General features: G+C 36.6%; 2 protein-coding genes across 2 annotated transcripts; one reads left to right on the top strand and one right to left on the bottom strand.

Annotated features, from left to right (window-relative positions):
• Window positions 1–751: 751 nt before the first annotated feature.
• On the bottom strand, window positions 752–5,472 carry LOC131962977 (keratin, type I cytoskeletal 18-like). The gene is made up of 8 exons (XM_059328095.1): window positions 4,726–5,472; window positions 3,993–4,075; window positions 3,718–3,874; window positions 3,473–3,634; window positions 3,249–3,374; window positions 2,634–2,863; window positions 2,191–2,225; window positions 752–1,184 (listed from the first exon to the last, which is right to left on the bottom strand). Exons 1-8 carry the CDS (start codon window positions 5,089–5,091, stop codon window positions 826–828), a joined length of 1,518 nt encoding a protein of 505 aa, XP_059184078.1. The 5' UTR covers window positions 5,092–5,472; the 3' UTR covers window positions 752–825.
• LOC131962976 (keratin, type II cytoskeletal 8-like) lies at window positions 5,473–13,542 on the top strand. The gene is made up of 9 exons (XM_059328093.1): window positions 5,473–5,634; window positions 8,043–8,251; window positions 8,348–8,408; window positions 9,723–9,818; window positions 9,903–10,067; window positions 10,742–10,867; window positions 10,949–11,169; window positions 11,264–11,289; window positions 12,670–13,542. Exons 1-9 carry the CDS (start codon window positions 5,473–5,475, stop codon window positions 12,858–12,860), a joined length of 1,257 nt encoding a protein of 418 aa, XP_059184076.1. The 3' UTR covers window positions 12,861–13,542.
• Window positions 13,543–14,874: the final 1,332 nt, after the last annotated feature.

The following is a 14,874-nucleotide window of genomic DNA, read 5'->3' as shown; positions in this document are numbered from 1 at the left end:
TTACTTTTCAGGTCTAGATTTGACATGAAAAACATGATAAATTTAAAGTGATTAGACTAAAATCAAACCTGATACCAGTATATTAAGTAGTTAGAATGAGGCCGATCATGAGAAAATGAAAACGCTGCTTACATAAATGCATCAATAATAAACTTATAATATATTTGGAGTATATAAAACAATCAGAGTTTTCTGCATAACAAGTACTTTTACTTGTAATATACCTTGATTGTTCCCCATTTTTTTTCCTTACTGTAAGTATAAAAGCGTCTGCTCAATGACTAAATGTAATACTTTAAGTACATTTAGATGATACTGTTGCACCTAAGTGCGTTTTTAATGCAGGACTTTTACTTGTAGTGGAGTAATTTCACAGTGTTGTGTTACTACTTTTACTGAAGAAAGGGATCTGAATGGTTTTCTTTATAATAACCAAAATCATTATCAATAAAACCATGGAAAATGTCTAGATATCAGCTCTTAAATTAAACTCTTATGAGCCATTTTTGTTATCATTATATTTGTCCAAACAAATGAACCTTTAGTTGTACCAGGGATTAAAATGAACAAGAAACCGAAGAAAAAAAGGGTGGTCTAATAATTTTTTCCATGACTGTACCTTATGCACCTTAAAATTCCACAAACCTAAACAAAATGCTGAACACTAGTAGAACAAACAACAAAGTATATTGTATGAAGGTAAATGAGTAAAAAGCATAAATGAAACACTGCTGAGCGACTTTCTTTTTAAATCAAACATTTTTATTTACTGACAACCTCATAGTAGCTTTACAGGTTAAGCAGCAACAGTTTGATATTTAAAAATCAGGCTTCGGCCACTTCGCCCTCTTTCTTTGCCTTTTCCTCTTCATCCTCAGAGGAGGACGAAGAGGAGGAGGACGAGGAAGAAGAGGAGGAAGAGGAAGATGAGGAGGAAGAAGAAGAGGATGAAGACTTCTTTTTCTTATTCTTCTTGGGTTTTTTGCTTTTTTTGCTCGGTGCATTCTTGACAGCATCCTTGTCGTCCTTCATGACGTCTCCTTCCGCCACTTCAGCTGGTTTTTCTGCTTCGGGGGCTTCGGGGGCAGCAGATTTATTAGACGGGGAGTTTTCCTGCTTCACGCTGGCTTCTTCTTTCACTTCTTCCAGCTGCTCTGGCTTCTGATTTTCAGGCTTTATTTGGTCTGGAAGCAACAACACAAATCAAATTTTAAAATATGAATGTTTTGTATCCTTTTTTGGTCTCTCAGCTTTTTCTTTTTTTTCCGCACACAATCACAGGTGAATCTTAATAAATTAAAATATGATGGAAAAGTCCATTTCCAGTAGTTCAAGTCAAACAGCCCCAACTAAGTATTGAGTCATTTATATGACATACTTTTCAGAGGCCAACATTTACATATTAAACATACTTTTTAAAATTGGTCTTTTGTAATTTTCAGATTTTTTGGAGAAGCTGAATTTGAGGTCTTCCTTTAATGTAAGCCATAATCATTATAATTAGAATAAATTAAATAAATTAAGACATGAAATGTCTCATTCTGTGTGTAATGGATCTATATAATGTTCCACTTTTTGAATTGAATTACTGACATAAATAAACTTTGTATATACATCAAATCACTTTAAAAAAAGAAAGAAAAAAGAACACATTGCATCAGTGTGATTCTGTGACCAGAAATTAGTTGATCCTTTCTGTGATTTTTCATTCCATTTCTGCGTGAAGTTAAAATGTGAATTGCATGCAATTACAGGGTGCAAAGTGACAGCAGCAGTGAAGTGCAGTTTAGAGACATGAGCAGCTTGAAATGAATCATTTCACATTTCAGTAAGTATGCTTATTTTGCTGATGCAGAGGCAGACAAGAAGATTGATATCAGAGTGATATTATCTCCCTTTTGGCAAATGAGCATACTTCCTAAAAGTCTGTGATGTGACAGATAGATTTTAAGTTTAACTCTGCCTGTCGCGCTGTTGATTTAAAAAGAATCACTTTCAAATCTCCTAATGTGGCTTCGGACAGAGCCAGTCAGAAATCAATTAAACCAGGGTACAAAATAAGTGTTTTTATAATTGTTGCACCCTACATTTAAGTCAGTAATGATCCAGGCAGCAGAGATAAACTTTTCAATCAGGTCTTTTATGACTTCATTTCAAATAGTTTTTTTTCAGGCTGGATCCAGAACTTACCGCCGTCCACCGCATCTTCTAATGACAAGTCCGAGCTGTTGGGGAAGAGGAGGATAAGTATGCTTTTTGTGTGTGTTTATGCTATTCCTTTAGAACTAATGTGACATTTTAGGTTTAAAATTTGCTCTCTTTTCTAGCAGAGAAAGAAAAAAACTTGAAAGAGAGGAAGCTAGGGTCTCTCCAAACTACTGAAAACTTCCAATAATTTGTTCAAACTTGCATTTAACCATTCATTATTATGAAGTAATGACCTTTAGAGGTGCAGGTAGGTTGATTTCTTAATAATTTCCAATAATTTCCCCCAAAAATATTTCTTTAAGATGCTCATGAGGGGGTAAATAGTGTCTATACGTGTCCCTACACAGAATTTAATTGAGCCAATAGGATGCATCTAAAGCTGTGACATCATCGGACCATGGTGAAGTGTCTCCAGGCGTCCTCACCTCTCAGGGTCACAGGTCAGGCCTTGCATCAGCCGCTGGTAGTTATTGATTTCTGCCTCCAGCTTCATCTTCACGCACAGCAGATTCTTGTTGTTTTCCACGTGGCGCTCCACCTGCGCCCTCACCTCCTTCAGCTCCGCCTCCAGGCTCACTATGGCCTTGTTCAGGGGCAGGAGACGCTGACCGTTCTCCAGCTTGGTGCTCGTCAGGGCCTCCTCCAGATTGTGGATCTGGAAAGGAACATGTGATGTGACTTTTGGCGCCTTTTTGTGGTCCTACTATCAAAACTTTGTGTTCTTTTAAAGTTTTCTCTCCTTGGCGAATGATCCAAAGATTACAAAGTATTTTTTTTTTTGTTCATAGTCAGTTTTTGTTATGCAAGACCCAGATGGCAGTGAGACATGTAAAGAGTTTGTCTGGTTTAAATTGGCAGGTTTACAGTGTAATTACAAGACTGTCAGGAATTCTTGTGAAAAGGACAGGTCGAACAACATCCCCTGCAGGCAGATTTATCATTCCCCACACGACAAAAGAAAGACTTTGCTGCATATTTTTGCTCTCTACTTGTAATTATAGCAGTGAGACACAGTAACTGATATGCTCCTGTGTGGTTACCTTGCAGTGCATGCCCTGGATCTTAATTTCCAGAGATTGCTTCTGTTTGAGCAGTTCCCTCAGCTCTAACTTCCCAGAGAGCAAATCCTCGTTGTTCTGGGCCTCCACCACCTTGATGTTGTCGAACTGGAGAGGCAAAACAAGATGGAAAATGCACATTTTTGAAGATTTGCATGACAAAAGCTAGATGGAAACACCAAAATTTGATTAAACAGGTAACGTACCTTGCTCTGGTACCAGTCCTCAGTTTCCTTCAGGTTCTTCTTGGCCAGCTTGTCGTACTGGTTGCGGATCTTGTTGACAACGTCGGCCAGGTTGGAGTTCTGAGAATCGATCTCCACGTTCACCACGGAGTCCTTGATCTTCTCACGCAGGACATCCACCTCCTACAAGAGCCACAACTTTGCCCCTGAGTTCCCCCAAACACTTTTATAATTTAATAATAAACATGTTTTTTCTGAACTCTCACCTGTTTGTGTTCCTTGTTGACGCGATCGAGCTCTTCCTTCACCAAGTCGATCTCTTTCTGTGTCTGCAGGCGGTTCAGCTTGGTGTCCTCGATGGTCTTCTTCAGAACGTCCAGGTCTTTTTCTAATTCCTTACGTGCTTTTGTCTCATCGTCCAGCCTGCATACAAGAGGAGGAGCCCAGCAATGATTCACACAAACACCACTGACTCCTAACTTATTTATTCTCTGAGCTCAGTTTTTTTTTAAAAATCATCTGCAGATTACATGAAACTCACTTGTTCTTGAAGTCATCATTGGCCAGTTTGGTGTTGTCGATCTGCAGCAGCAGCTTGGCGTTATCCATGGTGATGTCTTTAATCTAACATGATAAATGCATAATGTATATTATCAGTAATATTGTTATTTGGAAACAAATATTATTGTATTATATTTAATGAGAAAATGCATCAATGGAAATATGGAAAATGTGAAAAAAATTATTTATCTTTTTTTTTAAGAAATCAAAAGAGAAAGAAATCTGATGTGTGAAATAAAAATACTGAAATGTATTAAAATTCAAATGGTTCTTGAAATAAATAAAGGCAGAAATCTGACTTGTGAAATAACGATTTAAATTCTTTTCATTTCATATTTTCTATTACTGACAAATTTTTATTTATTAAATTGTGTATTTTTATTATAAAGGAATTAAAAAAAGAAAAAGAAATCTGATTTCTAAAAATGAACAATCAAATTAATTAATTTGATATTTCTCTTCTACAAAATAAATTAAGAAAATTCTACTGTGTGGCATAAATACTTAAATTCTACTAAATAAAAAAACATTATATATATCTATATATAAATTGAATTATAATAATTATTATAATTAAATTATACTTAAAATAAAACAGATAATAAAATCCTTCTTGTCAGGAATAAAGTAACAAAGAACTCTAATGTGTGAAATAAAGGGTCAAATATATTTAGTTTCTTCTATGAAATAAAATAAGATTAATGCTGACTAACCTTCTGCTTGAGGTCATCCAGGGGTTCCTCAACCTTGTCCCAGTCGCGCTCTTCAGGAGCTTTCCTCTTGGCCAAAATCTCATCAATCTGTTTCTCCAGATCATCGTTTTCCTTCTGCAGCTGCCTCACCCTGCCCAGGTAGCCGGACAGCCGGTCATTCAGACCCCGCAGCGTCTGCTTGTCGTCGGCGGGGGCTGCAGCAGGAGGCGCGGCCGCGGCGGGAGGCGCAGCTCGAGCGACCGGAGCGGAGTCTCGCTCCGTGTCGTTGCGCAGCACGTTGCGCAGCCCCTCCAGGCTCGCCACGGACGCCCTGGAGCCCCTTCCCCCGGCTCCACCGAACATGCTGGCAGCGGAGTTTGAAGGCATGATGGATGCTGGATGAGAGTGCTAACTACTGCAGGGAGCGTCTCAAGCTGCTTGGTGGCTGTGATGGATACAGGTGAGTTTTATACCTGCTTTTACGCACAAATCCGCCCCTTGTGGTGCCATTGGCTCCTTCTGCCCACCGCCACCCCTGGACAAACTGGTCCAAACTCAGAATACAGGTATTTCATGTTGACTTTTTTATTTTTCACACTGTAATAATGCACCTGTCCTCTCCTGATTGGACGCATGCAGAGTTTTGGGGAGGTGATGGGAGGGCCGAGTCCACCTTAAAAGCAGGTGATCCGGAGGGTTGGAGGTACCTTCCCTTCTGATCTGTTCAGGAAGCTTCTGGGTTTCATCATCGCTGTTACAAGCTGCAATATGTCTAAACCGAGAGATTACAGCAGCCAGTCCTACTCCCCCGGCAGCACGGGACCGGCCAAAAGCTACCCGACCAACAACAAGATCGACCCGTCCGGCAAATCCAGGGAGAAGGACGACATGGTGGGACTCAACGACAAGTTCGTCAAGTTGATTGACAAGGTAATACATTATTATAATTACTATTAATTAATACTATTATTATTATTATAAAATTAGAAAAAAATTACTTTTTTTATTTCAAAATTAATAAATACTCATGAAACGTGAAACATAAAAACGTGTGCAGAAAATTATCAGCATTTAAAAAAAAATCTCTTTCTGTCTTTTTGTTTTCGTGGGCTGTAAATCTAAAGAAAAACAACAACAAAGAACAAGTATGAACTAATTTATAATTTAATATGCTTGGGCTTTTAAATATATTCATGTATTCATATATATATACTTTTTAATGTTTTTATATAAATTTATATATTTTTACTTTTTCATTTACTCGTTGGAACCAATGCACAGTTTAGAACAGTAACATAGAAAAACGCCTGGTTGATTGACAAGGTGTATTATTATTGTTTTTAATCAAGTTATAGATTAATAACGGTATTTATTTCTAAATGAATAATAATAGAATAGAATATCTGAACATTTAATGTATTTTGTTTCTCCCTCTTTTTCTTTTTCTGGGCTACAAATAAATAAAAAGAGCTAATTGATTAATATAATAATTTTATAGGTTTGGGCAATTGAGAACTTATTTTAAAAGTAGTGTTTTTGTAAGTTTCTTTATGTATTTTATTACTTTTTTATTTAGCACCGTAACTGCAACAAAGTTAAGCAAAAACAAGCTTTTAATGGAGGATATTATATTTGTGAAGCCTGTGTGCTGACATTTATTCTGTGACCTGAGGCCATGAAAAGTGTCTCCTTCTGCAAATTATGCTTCATGTAAACAAGGCTGGAGGTCCATGTAGGACTCCACCTTGTGGTTTATTATATAATCTGTAGTTTGAGGTCATGATGTGTTGTTTTTGAGTAACTTATTTGAGTAAAATTAGTATTGCGGCAACAACAAAACCTACTTTGCACAGGTGCAAAACCACATAATTACAAAAGTACGTCATAATGTGCTATTTCACCTAACAGACGTCTGACTGGACACATACCTGCTCTCTCCTGTTTTCTGCTGCTTTCATGTTTGTGAATACTTTTGGAAAAAACTCTCCTGAAAGTCTGCTGTCGACCAGGAACCGTCCGCTTCACACACTAAAAGCTAAATAACCGTCTTTTCTGACAAAATAGCAGTGAGCAGTTAGACATTTTCTTTCCCGGAAAACCCCCTCGTTAACTATTATTATTTGAATTTTAAACAGCGGTTTGATTTATAATTATATAGTAGTTTATAGTTTAGTAATATATAGTTTTTTCTTCTAAAGACAGACTTTCAGTTGTGCTTTGAAAAAGAAAACTATCTTACTATCTCCTACAAAACAAACAACTGTTTCAACTTAATGCTAAATGAACAACCAATCAGATTGCAGCAGCAATCACCTTTGAGCATGCGCAGTGTTGTTTTCCCACACATTTAAAACAAGATTTGCAGATCCCAAATTATGTCTTTTTTCAAGTACCAAAACCCAATTTTTTTTTATTTTGCCAGCAGATGGCGTCATACATACATATTTAGAGTTTGCACAAAAAAAATATAAAAAACATTAATAAAGCTTGTGAATTTTGCCAGCAGATGGCGCCACACATACATATTTGGCGTTTGCAAGAACAAAAAAGGGGAAAAGATCAACTACTGTCATTATCAACATAAACCACAAGAAAACATTTAAAACTAGGCAGTGAGCATATACAGTCATGGAAAAAATTATTAGATTACCCTTTTTTTCAATTTCTTGTTCATTTTAATGCCTGGTACAACTAAAGGTACATTTGTTTGGACGAATATAATGATAACAACAGAAACAGCTCATAAGAGTTTAATTTAAGAGCTGATATCTAGACATTTAACATGGTTTTCTTGATAATGATTTTGGTTATTATCAAGAAAAACCATGTTAAATGTCTAGATATCAGCTCTTAAATTAAACTATTCAACAATTTTTGTTCTTATCATTATATTTGTCCAAACAAATGTGCCTTTAGTGGTACCAGGCATTAAAATTAACAAGAAATTGAAGAAAACAAGGGTGGTCTAATAATTTTTCCATGACTGTATTTGGCATTTGCAACAACAATAAAAAAGAAAAAAGATAAACTTTTGTCATTATCAACATAAACCACAAAAAAACATTTAAAACTAGGCAGTGAGCATATATTTAGACATCAGATTTACTTCACACCAGTGATACTCAACTAACAGTTAATCATAGGCCTAGTTTCAGTCCTTGTGCCAAGTTAAATAAGTTTAAATGTTTTTTTTCTAAAGAAAGATGTATTTTGTATCCCAGCTCTCCACCATCACATCAACCATTAGGACTATTTTTCTGCTTTACCATGCCTTATCAGCAGTGACTTTATTCCAAAATGTGTGTTGTTTTTTCACCCTCACACTGTCTGTACCGTAGATGAAACACCTGGAGGACGAGAACAAAAAGCTGGACACAAAGCTGAAGATCCTGAAGGAGCAGGAGGACTACGAGGGGAAGATCGACGACATCGTGAAGCAGCTGGAGGACGAGATGCAGCAGCAGATCGAGAGTTTGCTCCAGGACCAAGACAAGCTGCAGGCTGAGCTGCAGAAGAACCAGGAGGAGGTGGACGACACCAGGAAGAGGTCAGCTACCAACATTAAATATGTCTATTGGTCTCACACAATGTCATTAGTGGCACAAAAATAATTTTTTAAACTTTTATTTTCTATTTGTTTCAGATATGAGGATGAGATGATCAAAAAGGCGGATCTGGAGAATGACTTCATTGTCAAGAAAAGGGTACTGAAGCATAAAACAATCCCATTAATTCAAATTGTTTGAGGTGTTATTGCACATTATTTCCTTAATACGTTATTTCAATTGAAAAAATTGCCTTGAATGTATGTGGAATGTATGTTTACTTTATTTGCCCGAATTAAAAAATGTATATAATAATTTATTTTACACTCTCAGAAATAATGTGCTAAATTTGTACCAGTAGGGTAGGGCGTCTTGTCACTGGGGCAGCACTCTCTAAAGTTCAGCTGTACACTGGTTTGGGAACATATATGTGTCTATATACGTAAATCATGTGTAATAGGTAAATATGTACATTTTTGGCCTTAAAAAGGACAAAATAGGAGTCTGTCCCCCAAGGTACAAACAACTTAAATGTACCCCCAGGGGCTAATCTTTGGACTTCAACGAACTATGTGCACTTTTTTGAGGCCCAAAAAGGCACACACAGTATTTCACTCCAGTTACTTCAGCCAAGAATATAATTTTTTTTTTTGAAAGTATCGTTTAAATAGAAAAGTAGAAGACTGTGGGAAAAAGATAAACTGTGTGAGTGGACCAGACACTGTCATGGAAAATTTTTTTAGACCACCCTTGTTTTCTCCTTGCTTTCTTGTTCATTTAATGCCTGATACAACTAAAGGTACATTTGTTTGGACAAATATAATGATAACAACAAAAACAGCTGATAAGAGTTTAATTTAAGAGCTGATATCTAGACATTTAACATGGTTTTATTGAGAATGATTTTGGTTATTATCAAGAAAACCATGTTAAATGTCTAGATATCAGCTCTTAAATTAAACTCTTATGAGCCATTTTTGTTATCATTATATTTGTCCAAACAAATATACCTTTAGTTGTACCAGGCATTAAAATCAACAATAACTTGAAGAAAACAAGGGTGGTCTATTATTTTTTTCCATGACTGTACGTACATTATGTGTAATACATAAATATGTACAATAAAAGGCCTTAAAAATATGTAATATGTTTAATTTTGGCCTTAAAAAGGGCAAAATAGGAGTCTGTTTCTGCCCCAAATGTACAAACTACATTAATGTACCCCCAGGGGCTGATTTTTGGACTTAAACTAACTTTGTGTACTTTTTTGAGGCCCAAAAAGGCACAGACATTATATGTTCCTAAGCCAATGTTAGGGGTACAAGAGACAGGCTGTTGTACCCCTGAAGGTGCAAATTCAGCACATTATTTCCAACAGTGTATTGCATACATGTGCTTTCTTTAACCTTTTGTAATCAGATCTTTTGGAAGTGATTTCCATGTACTAATGCATGTGTTTAATGTGTGTAACAGGATGTAGATGACGGTCACCTGGGAGCAGTAGATCTGGCTCTGGAGCTGGAGGACCTGATGGGGAAACTGGACTTCCTCAGGGTCGGCTACGATGAGGTAAGACTACAAGCTCTCTTGGCCCCAAAGGAGACATGAAACTGCAACAGTTTCCTTCTATTTAACTCTTTCTGCCCCCTGCAGGAGCTGAAGGAGCTGGAGTCGCAGGTCCAGAACCAGACGGTGGTCTTACGCGAGGACAGCAAGCGCTCTCTGGACATGGACGAGGTCATCGAGAGCGTTAAGAACCAGTATGCAAACTTAGCCGCCCGCTCCAGAGACGAGGTCGAGCAGTGGAACCAGAAAAAGGTGAGAAGAAGGAAAGAAGAAGATATGCAGTCAAGGAAAAAAATATTAAACCACCTTTAGGCCTCTCACGATAATAACTATATTGACTTATTGTTCGATATATGATTATCTCATTGCAATGTTTTATTAACAGAGCCCGAAAGTCTATTTTATTTGTTTTGGTTGTAGTTTATTTATTTATGTTTTATTTATCTAGGATATTTTAATATTTATTTTCCACATTTCAATTCCAATGTTTAATATTCTCGAGATATAAAAATTCATTGCTATGGAAAATGACTGTTAATACTATCGTTTATCGTGATAGTTTCTGGGAAAAATATATCATCCTTAAAAAAAATGTGTTATAGTGACAGGCCTGACCACCCTTGTTTTCTTCATATCTTGCTCATTTTAATGCCTGGTACAAGTAAAGGTGCATTTGTTTGGACAAATATAATGATAACAACAAAAATAGCTCATAAAAGTTTCATATAAGAGCTGATATCTAGACATTTTCCATGGTTTTCTTGATAATTACCAAAATCAATACCAAGAAAACCATGGAAAATGGCTAGATATCAGCTCCTAAATTAAACTCTTTATATTTGTCCAAACTTTAGTATGACTGTACTTTGGCTCTAAATTGTACCTACTAACAGACGTGGTGAAACATGTGGTCTCCCGCCCCTTAGATGGACGCCCTGGTCTTAAATGTGGGACAGCGTGAGCAGGAAGTGCGTGACTTAAGAAGGGAGATCTCGGACACGGTGCGCCTCATCCAGAGGCTCAACGGGGACCTGGACGCCCTCACAAGAAAGGTAAACATCACACAAATAAACCCCAAAAAACCCAACATTTTCCATCCTGCAGCCTCTGACTTCCTCCTCCACTCTGTGTAGGAAGAGTCCCTGACGAAGGACATCATTGACGTGAGGGAGGAAGGTGAGGACAGCCAGAGGAAGGCTCGAGGCGACGTGGTCCAGCTGGAGGAGGCCCTGAGGCGCGCCAAGCAGGACCTGGCCGGACAGATCCGCGAACACCAGGAGCTGATGAGCCTCAAGCTGGCCCTCGACATCGAGATCGCCACCTACCGGAAGCTGCTGGAGGGCGAGGAGCAGAGGTACGTCAGAGTTTCTTTGCTGTTTGTTAAAATATACCATGATGGATTCACGCCTCCACTAACAACTGTCTCTGTCTCCTCCGTCTCTGTGAAGGATGAACGACCTCATGCGCAACTCAGGTGAGAAGTGTTTTACTTTTTCTTAAATTCCTGAAATGAACCATCTCAAAAACCTAAAAAACAAATAAAGAAACTGACTTTCTGTGTTTATTTTGGTATGTTTGACATTTTTTTTAATTTTCTTTTTAATTTTGGTTATTATACAGGTGCATCTCAATAAATTAGAATATGATGGAAAAGTCAATTTCCAGTAGTTTAAGTCAAATAGCTCCAACCAAGTATTGAGTCATATAGATGGACCAATGTTTCCATATTAAAAAATAAATAAAATTGGTCTTTTGTAATATTCAAATTTTTTGAGACACTGAATTTTAGGTCTTCATTAAATGTAAGTCATAACCATTATAATTAGAAAATAAATTAAGACATGAAATGTTTCATTCTGTGTGTAATGGATCTATATAATGTGTAATTTCCACTTTTTGTATTGAATTACTGACATAAATAAACTTTCTATGATATTAACATACGTTACTTATTACGTGTTAACAATGTATTACATGTTTATAATGCATTATAGACATGGATTTCATAGAAAGTGTTACCAGAAAAAGATATACAGGCCTATATGTATATAAAATGTATCTACAAATATAATGGTAACAACAAAATTAGCTCATAAGAGCTTAATTAAGAGCTGATATCTAGACATTTTCATGATTTTCTTGATAATAACCAAAATCTATATCAAGAAAACCATGGAAAATGTCTAGATATCAGCTCTTAAATTAAACTCTTATCTTATCTTTGTTGTTATCATTATATTTGTCCAAACAAATGTACCTTTAGTTGTACCAGGCATTAAAATGAACAAGAAATTGAAGAAAACAAGGGTGGTCTAATAATTTTTTTCCATTGAGCGAGCATGGCTAAATCTGTTGTAATTCTTTTCCCTTTTTATGAAACGGCTGATAATTGCATTTTGCCTTTAACATGGTTAAGAGAGGCATTCCATACTCTCTTTAATGAGCATTTAATTTTTTCCAAATTAAGGAGGTACAAGACGTCTTTGACAAAGTGAGCAAAAATAGGTCGCTCTTTCCATTTAAGCAAACTCGGGCGTCTAGTGAGTAATTTATTTTTTCCTTACTTAAAGGACATTTCTTTTTATATAATAATTGTTATAATTTTAGAAGCAAGTCAGAAAAAAGGAAGATTTGGACTTAAATTCTCTGTTGTTGAATTGAATTCTGGGAAATGTAGGAGGGACACAAAAACTAATTTTTTATACAAACATGTAAAACCAAACCCCACATCTTTTTCTCTCCATATCTCATGATTGATTCTTTATTTTTTTTAATGTCCCACTAAAATCAAACCTCTTTTTTGCTCAGATTTCTAAAAACAAACCAACCAATCCACGTCCTTACTTGCACGCAGACGTTCTCCTGCCATTGAAGAAGCCACACCGACCAAAGAAGCCAGCAGCTCCAGATCCAGATCCTGCCCTCGTCCCGGCAGATATCGTAACTCCGCCAGTGGACACCAACTCCAAGAAACGCCTGCTGATCCGGGTGGAGGTGGAGGCGGGCAGAGTCGTGTCCGAAAGCTCCCATTACACTGAAGATTGACCAGCACTGTGTTAGATCGCTTAAACATTACAGTATATCTGCAAAAATGTGAATTAATAAGTTAAATTAATTATTTCTTCAAGAATCACCAGCTTTTCTTTAACTGCAACCATCTTTAACCATTCATTTTGTAATACAGTCTGAAAAATAGCTTCTTGGCAGCTTGAACGTTTTTTTTCTGTAGAATTCGTGCTTGAGATGTTTTGTTTATGTCAAACATTGTTTTTAAAAAGGGTTTCTTATCTTTGTTTGCCTTTGCAAAGCCTGATGTTCCTGGCACCATCCCTGTAGTTTTCCAGCTTTCTTGCAGTTGTTTCTGTTCTTGAGCTAAATAACATGTTTGATCTCTAACAGTGGTTTCTTAGAGAAGTGAAAAATAAAATGAGGAACTTGTGGCATTGTGCAGGTGGCTAAAAGAGTGTCTCGTTAATATCAGGAAGGATATTTCCTCACATGCATCTGCAGCTTTATACCTAAAAATAATTAGAAGGAAATAAGAAAGTTCTACAGAGTTTACTGTGAGTGACAGCTATTTGCAATGGAATTCAATGAATAAATAAACCAACAAAAACTATACATCTGCCTTTGTTTTGTTTCACATAAAGTCTCTGAAAGACAGACGTGTTAGGAAAAAGGCTTTATTATTATTCTTGCAGTGAATATGAATCTACAGCTAACCTAGCATAGCATAAAACTGAAAAAGAAAAGCTAGCTGGCTTACAAATTCAGTATTTGTTTAGTTCATTGAGTGAAAATCATGTTGTGGTTTAATTAATTACCCCTGGACAGACTTGCTGTTTTATGTTTTTCTTAGTCTTTGAGCTATGCTATTCAGCTGCTAGCAGTTAGCTTCTAATAGCATGCTAACTTAGCTTAGCCTGAGCGAAACAGTTTGCAGACTAAGGCCAATTGTAACAATATTAAATTACTATTAAAGGTTGGTTTTCTTATGGGATATCTATTACACTTTGTCCTGTGTTCCAGTGGCACATTGTGTTAATCCACGTTTATAGTGTTGAAAGGCTCATTGATCATTAAAACACCTGAGCATTATGCTAGCACAGCTGAAACGGTTTTGTGCTGATTTGAGGAGCAATAAAATTATCCTTTCTCAGACTGGTTGAGTATCTAAAGGTAAAGTTTGAGATTTGTACAGGTTGAAATTATTATTTCTGCCCTTCGATTAATTTTGTAACTCATTTCATGAATAAACCAGTTTGTTTTCATGGAAAACAACACAGACTTTTTCTGGGTGACCCCAAACATTTGAGTGCTAGTGTATTTTTTAGTGTATATTTTCAGAAGTAGCAATCATTGCAGAAAATAAGCTTGAGATTGAGACTAAAGCCCAAGATATTGATATTTTCAGGGTGGCTAAAGTTTTTTTTTTTACCATTCAAACTTTACTTGAAATGAACATCTTTTTCAGTTAAATTTGAACTGTGAAGACAATCATCACTCTGATAATAGTAGATTATATCAAGAGACATCTAAATATTTGTAAGTCTGTTAAATCACTGTCAAGACAGATGTTTAGGTGTTATATTAAGGAAATATAGGGCTGACCGTACATGATAGTATTCAGTCAGAACCTGACAGTCTCATTCTGTCTTCTTTTCTCCCTCCTCCTCCTCTACCGGTTCTCCTCGATCTTCCGGATGTTCGACACAATGGAAAACGTACTAGAACACGGCCTTGCAAAGCAGCACATACAAAACACATACAGACATTGACCCCATGATGATGTACTGTCTTTCCTGTCCCAGTTCAGACTGTGGTTGCTCTTTAATTTGATTAAAGTCTGCCTCTCCTCTTCGGCTCGTCTCTTATCCACCCACTTGCTCTAGGTACACATTTAAAACCACTCTTTGATTGACGACACAAATAGCATGACAGATATTGTGTTTAATCAAGTCTCAAATAAAAATCTAATTTCCCTTGAATGGATCTTGACAAAAAAATAAAACATTGAGTCTTCAAATAGTAATCCCAGGAGCCAGATCTTTATGTGAAA

The sequence above is a fragment of the Centropristis striata genome, chromosome 24, assembly GCF_030273125.1.
Source record: "Centropristis striata isolate RG_2023a ecotype Rhode Island chromosome 24, C.striata_1.0, whole genome shotgun sequence".
Lineage (NCBI taxonomy): Eukaryota > Metazoa > Chordata > Actinopteri > Perciformes > Serranidae > Centropristis > Centropristis striata.
This window is presented reverse-complemented; position numbering and strand designations above follow the sequence as displayed.

Coding starts and splice junctions, on each gene's coding strand:
- LOC131962977 (XM_059328095.1), bottom strand. CDS start 5,091: ATGCCTTCAAACTCCGCTGCCAGCATGTTCGGTGGAGCCGGGGGAAGG. Junction 3,375..3,472: donor AGGACTGGTACCAGAGCAAG/GTACGTTACCTG, acceptor TTGCCTCTCCAG/TTCGACAACATCAAGGTGGT. Junction 2,864..3,248: donor TCCAGGGCATGCACTGCAAG/GTAACCACACAG, acceptor GTTCCTTTCCAG/ATCCACAATCTGGAGGAGGC.
- LOC131962976 (XM_059328093.1), top strand. CDS start 5,473: ATGTCTAAACCGAGAGATTACAGCAGCCAGTCCTACTCCCCCGGCAGC. Junction 8,252..8,347: donor GTGGACGACACCAGGAAGAG/GTCAGCTACCAA, acceptor TATTTGTTTCAG/ATATGAGGATGAGATGATCA. Junction 8,409..9,722: donor ACTTCATTGTCAAGAAAAGG/GTACTGAAGCAT, acceptor TGTGTGTAACAG/GATGTAGATGACGGTCACCT.